Raw genomic sequence first — 6,324 nt, forward strand, 5'->3', positions numbered from 1 at the left:
TTGTGTAGATATGTATCCAGACCAATATGGTAAATGGGAAGACACTGATTGCCAGTCTAATGCTGCCTATGTATGTATGGTGCCCAAAGGTAAGAATGAACTATTAAAGATTCCTAGTAAACTAATGACATATATAATGGTTGTGTAGATATGTATCCAGACCAATATGGTAAATGGGAAGACACAGATTGCTAGTCTAATGCTGCCTATGTCTGTATGGTGCCCAAAGGTAAGAATGAACTATTAAGGTTCCTAGTAAACTAATGATATAGATAATGGTTGTGTAGATATGTATCCAGACCAATATGGTAAATGGGAAGACACATATTGCCAGTCTAATGCTGCCTATGTGTGTATGGTGCCCAAAGGTAAGAATGAACTATTAAAGGTTCCTAGTAAACTAATGACATAGATAATGGTTGTGTAGATATGTATCCAGACCAATATGGTAAATGGGAAGACACAGATTGCCAGTATAATGCTGCCTCTGTCTGTATGGTGCCCAAAGTTAAGAATGAACTATTAAAGGTTCCTAGTAAACTAATGACATATATAATGGTTGTGTAGATATGTATCCAGACCAATATGGTAAATGGGAAGACACAGATTGCCAGTCTAATGCTGCCTATGTCTGTATGGTGCCCAAAGGTAAGACTGAACTATTAAAGGTTCCTTGTAAACTAATGATATAGATAATGGTTGTGTAGATATGTATCCAGACCAATATGGTAAATGGGAAGACACAGATTGCCAGTCTAATGCTGCTTATGTCTGTATGGTGCCCAAAGGTAAGACTGAACTATTAAAGGTTCCTTGTAAACTAATGATATAGATAATGGTTGTGTAGATATGTATCCAGACCAATATGGTAAATGGGAAGACACAGATTGCCAGTCTAATGCTGCTTATGTCTGTATGGTGCCCAAAGGTAAGACTGAACTATTAAAGGTTCCTTGTAAACTAATGATATAGATAATGGTTGTGTAGATATGTATCCAGACCAATATGGTAAATGGGAAGACACAGATTGCCAGTCTAATGCTGCTTATGTCTGTATGGTGCCCAAAGGTAAGACTGAACTATTAAAGGTTCCTTGTAAACTAATGATATAGATAATGGTTGTATAGATATGTATCCAGACCGATATGGTAAATGGGAAGACACAGATTGCCAGTCTAATGCTGCCTATGTCTGTATGGTGCCCAAAGGTAAGACTGAACTATTAAAGGTTCCTTGTAAACTAATAATATAGATAATGGTTGTATAGATATGTATCCAGACCAATATGGTAAATGGGAAGACATAGATTGCCAGTCTAATGCTGCCTATGTCTGTATGGTGCCCAAAGGTAAGACTGAACTATTAAAGGTTCCTTGTAAACTAATGATATAGATAATGGTTGTATAGATATGTATCCAGACCGATATGGTAAATGGGAAGACACAGATTGCCAGTCTAATGCTGCCTATGTCTGTATGGTGCCCAAAGGTAAGAATGAACTATTAAGGGTTGCATTCCACCTCTGACACTTTGACCTATATAGCCCAATACCTCACTGGGTCCATCAATGAGGAGTCAAGAATAATGTGTCTTGATAAATTGCAGTCAAACATGTGTAATGTAGCAAGGTTAACAGCTAACTATCTCAAATGTAGATTAAACCAAATTAATGATCCTTGGTAACATTGATATATTATAGATAAATTTAGTAATATGAATCTTATATACAACAATTGTATTATTGAAAAGATTGATGAGTTTTTAAGTTTGATTGTAATATATAAAAATGTGTCAAAAAGAATTATTATTATGAGGCCTTGTAGGCATTTTCTTCCACAATGCACTTTTGTTATGTTATCACAATGCTCAAATGTGGTATAATTTTTCACTTGAATATCAAAAAAGGTTTCAGGTTTGCAGAATAGTTTAACTAGAACAATATTTGATCTGATATTCAACAACTCTTCCTATACCTTTGTACAGGAACCAACCGTTGTTAAACCGTGATGAACCCACACTTTTACTGTAGCGTATACGCGAACGCGAGCGTGATTCAATCATGTTTCACCGTTGTTCATCACCGGTTAACGTAAACTCGCGTCCGGCGTGTCTGCGTGGTTTACTTCGCTCGGGCAGCTAAAGCTGCCCTCTAAAGCTGCCCTCGCGAAGTAAACCACGCAGACGACGGGGCCGCATCGTTGTTAAACGGTGATGAACAACGGTGAAACGTAATTAAATTCCTAATTAGGACACCAGTAGTAAGTATGTTAAACTCATCACTTGGGTAGATCCAACTAATTGAATACATGAATACAAAACCCACCCAAGTCTATCGAAAAAACAAATATGTATCATACATGCTGGGTATAGGCCATGTTGGATTTCACATGCTCAATAGATGCATGTAGAGGGTGGATTTGGGTTCCACTTTTATACATATGATAAGCAACAATTTTCCATGCTCAACTCAATTTGTCCAAAGTATGGACTTGGGTGGGTTTTGTATTCATATATTCAATTGACAGATGGACAAATTATATAACATTATTTGTATTTTCTTTTGCAAGTTCCTGGTGATGAGCCAACTACTAATAAGCCTACTCTGCCATCAGGTGGTAAGTTTATCATGGTCTTTAGATTAAATTAACAGAATAATCCCTACAATCCAGGATGGTTTGCAGCTATGCTTATCAGACATATGAAGTATATAATAGAGAAAGCAAACACGTAGAAGAATAATAACAATGTCGTAAAAGAATATTTATTACACGAATTTTAGGGCCTTGCCCTTCGTCAGGTGACAATAATGGTGTTGTGAGGCCTACACGAGAGAAACATTTAAAACATGATAAAAACGCGAGCGCAGGTGAATGGTGGGAGCGACGCGCAAGCGACACATGAGCGACAAGCGAGCAAGCGGACAGAGCGTATACAAATCCAGCGCGTTAAACATGTTTAAGTTGGAAAACATAACGCGCAAGACGGAAAATAAAATATAATTATAAAATGCATAAACGCTGCAAAGCGAGTACAAAAAATATTATAGGCGTCGCGCAAGCGTCACGGTACGGTAAAAATGCGTGGGCGTATACACATAAAGAGCGTTAAACATGTTTAATTAAAAATGCACGCACAAAAATATATATTAAAACGTGGCAAGCGAGCGTTATGCGAGGCCAAAAGGTTGAAACGCGTGGAGTGAAAAGGGGAAACCGCGCAAAAAAGTATGAGAAAAAGGGAGCGCTGAAGAAAATTATGATTAAAATTTAAAACTGTTGAAACTAGCATTGAGTCCATTGGGTTGAAGGGTGCCGAGTCTGAAGATTAATTTCTGTTCCATGTCTCTTCTGGCTTGGTCGTCACCGTGGCATTTGTAGACTCCGGAAATCTTGATGTGTGTAGTGTTGTGTCCACCGCAGTGAAGTATATAATAGTAGTCTAAAAAGACTGGAGTAATTCCGCGATTGTGCCCAAGCTTGATCAGGGGCGTAGCAAGCAGGGGGACAGGGTGGACGAAGTCCATAGGCCCTGAGGGGCCCCAAGCACAAAAGTGAAAATTAAGGACTGATAATGGAGAGCAGGGCCAGATTTACCATTTGGCCAGATGGGCCCGGGTCAAGGGCCCCCTAATTGCCCTATGCATCTTTCTTTTAACCCCAATAACAGCATGTTTTTTGGCCAAAATTGTAAAAAACATTCACGCTTCGCGCGCATTCAAATAGCAACAGTCAGATTGACCTGAGGCTAAAATAGTCTGAAATTGATTTTTTCACATGCTTTTGCGGACCAAAATATGTTAGTCCCCTCTATATTATACGTAAACCAAAACTTGGCCACTGACTTGAGTGCACATGCCTTCCTGGTTCGGGCCTCCAAATTTTGGCATGGCCCAGGGCCCCCATAAGGTAAATCCCGCCCTGGTTAAAAGGGCCTGTACTGCTCCTTGTCCATGGGCCCCTGATGCTCCTGCTAAGCCCCTAAGCTTGAGTCTCTATGTGGGTGACACTTTCTTACTTCTTTTTTATGCCTCAAGTTACTTATTTATTGTTTTCAAATGGTAATTTGCTCTCTTGGTTTATTTTTGTTTGCAGCCACCACACCCAGAGCAACAGTTACACAAGGCAACCCAGAACCTCAAGCGGGTAGGTTGAGTTTACAGTGTGTTCTCAGAAAAATGGATCCCACAAATGGATGGATTTAAAAAATATCTATTAATACAAATACTGCATCTCCAAACCACATAAAGCTCATTTATTTAATCTGTAAAATCCTTGTCAAAATTATTTTCCCCTCAAATTTAATTGTGGTAGAAGCTAACAGTTTGCTTCATCTGTATTCTATGTTTTACAGGTTTATCAACAGGAGCAGTTGTTGGTGTCTGCTTTGCTGTACTCATCATAGTTCTCGCTACACTCCTTGTGGGATTCTTCTTCTACAAACGACAGGTAGCAACAAAATCTCCTGATGTTGTTGGTTTACAAACAACAAGTTTTGAGAATGTTTTATACAAGACAAATCAAGGAGTAAACATTGATTCAAAAGCAGAGGCCACACCAGGCAGTGATGCTTAATTCCTTTTATTCATATTTTGTTAATATGTGTTTACTTGTGACTGACTCATCCTTGGTTATGGAATAATTATGAACTACTATTTTTCCAGCTGTGAGATAAAACTATAAAAAGTCAGATACAAAGTTGAACAACAAAGTATATGCCATCATTCCTTTTTATTTTTACCTCTTTTACTTATTTTTTGTTTTGGGGCGCTTTTGTTCTTTGTTCTTTCTAAGAATAATTTGAGTATTATGATGATGCTTTGATAATGTCAAGAAAATTAAAGATGCCATTAATAAACACACAGAAATCACTCGTGTACACTTATTTGTGCAGATATCAGGTAAACAAAGACTACAATTACTCAAACAAAATATCTCCACTGCATGTAATTGTTTTATTATTTTGTTTGATACATGATTTTTATATGCCTATATAATATATAATATACATTTATATGTAATATGCATATGTAAATGCACATAAATGCCTATTACATAAGCATATTACATTTTCATATTACATGTATAATATGCATCTGTAATGCAAATCAGACTGCACGGAAACTGCTTGGTATAATCAGTTGTTTATAAAGCTACCGTAACCTATGACAACACAACTGACGCTATATTGGACTCTTTTTTAAGTTTCTCTAGTAGAATTTAACATGTTGAAGAAACTGGTAACATAAAATTTGCAATTTGACATTTTAAGGGAACAGCCTATAGGAATAAAGAACAAACCAACATTCTTGTTTATGTCATAATATTGTAGCTTATTGTAGTCATTTAATACTTTCACAACTTCATTTGTGTAATTTACAAAAAATCCCATTAAAAAGTGGTTCATTTAATTGTAGAAAATACATTAAGATTGTACTGATCATACTACAGATGATCACAAGACTATAATGTGCTGATCACACTATAGATTGGCGTCACTTTCTCCAAACACTTATCTCCTTGCACTGCGTTCTCCAAGGTCAGCGCCCTTAAGTTGGTGTGGACGTTCCTAACGAGATCTGGGAACATTCCAAATTTTATCGCTCAAAATACCATCTTTTGAGTCGATTTCCACACTGAATCGCCCCGTAGTGCTATAGAACTAACATCAGAGATACTTTGTAGCACATTTTTGAGGGTTTTTTGTGCATGTTTGTTGAGATTGAACTGGATTAAAATCCGACCACCAGTTGCTTGTGCTTTCAATTGGAATTAACATCATCCAAGATGGCGGCTCGCTACCTTTTCCACAGCGGACCTGAAATGTCTCACGATGCAGTACTAAGTATTTACGCAAATGGCTGGGTGTAGTGTATAGTAGGTGTGGGTTGTGACGGTAACCCTATATTATTTGCCATCATGAGGGTCATAGTTGTGTATACCATCACCACATTTCTGTGTTTGGTGACCTGTTATTCTGTTTCAAAACCCATCCCTTTTGCTGCACATGAAAATCATGATATTGTTGATATTGAGTCTTGCCATTCAGTACACGTACTGAACCAACATAAATATAAGAATGCATACGGTCCAACTATGGAGATAATAGATTTATCATTTGTGATTACTGACTTCTATAACTATATTATCAACATTACTGCAATTCAAACAGATACATATTGCGAATTTAAACATGTCCATTAAAGCTTTGTATGGTACCATGACATCCCTAAGATCATGTTTACTTTTAGATTCTTCCCAGCAAATCTGAAATTACTACTTGGTAATGGGAAGATGAAAATTCTAGTATATCTTTGCTTATTATATA

At 37.3% G+C, this 6,324-nt stretch overlaps 1 protein-coding gene across 1 annotated transcript in view; it reads left to right on the plus strand.

Annotated features, from left to right (window-relative positions):
* LOC140143078 (macrophage mannose receptor 1-like) overlaps positions 1-5,788 on the plus strand; it is a 172,813-nt gene extending 167,025 nt beyond the window's left edge. Inside the window, exons 25-27 of the mRNA XM_072165128.1 lie at positions 2,568-2,615; positions 4,092-4,142; positions 4,351-5,788. Coding sequence (XP_072021229.1) covers positions 2,568-2,615; positions 4,092-4,142; positions 4,351-4,571 — 320 coding nt within the window. The 3' untranslated portion in view covers positions 4,572-5,788. The remainder of the gene's footprint in view (positions 1-2,567; positions 2,616-4,091; positions 4,143-4,350) is intronic.
* The last annotated feature ends 536 nt before the right edge of the window (positions 5,789-6,324 follow it).

Source organism: Amphiura filiformis, chromosome 20 (assembly GCF_039555335.1).
Source record: "Amphiura filiformis chromosome 20, Afil_fr2py, whole genome shotgun sequence".
Classification (NCBI taxonomy): domain Eukaryota; kingdom Metazoa; phylum Echinodermata; class Ophiuroidea; order Amphilepidida; family Amphiuridae; genus Amphiura; species Amphiura filiformis.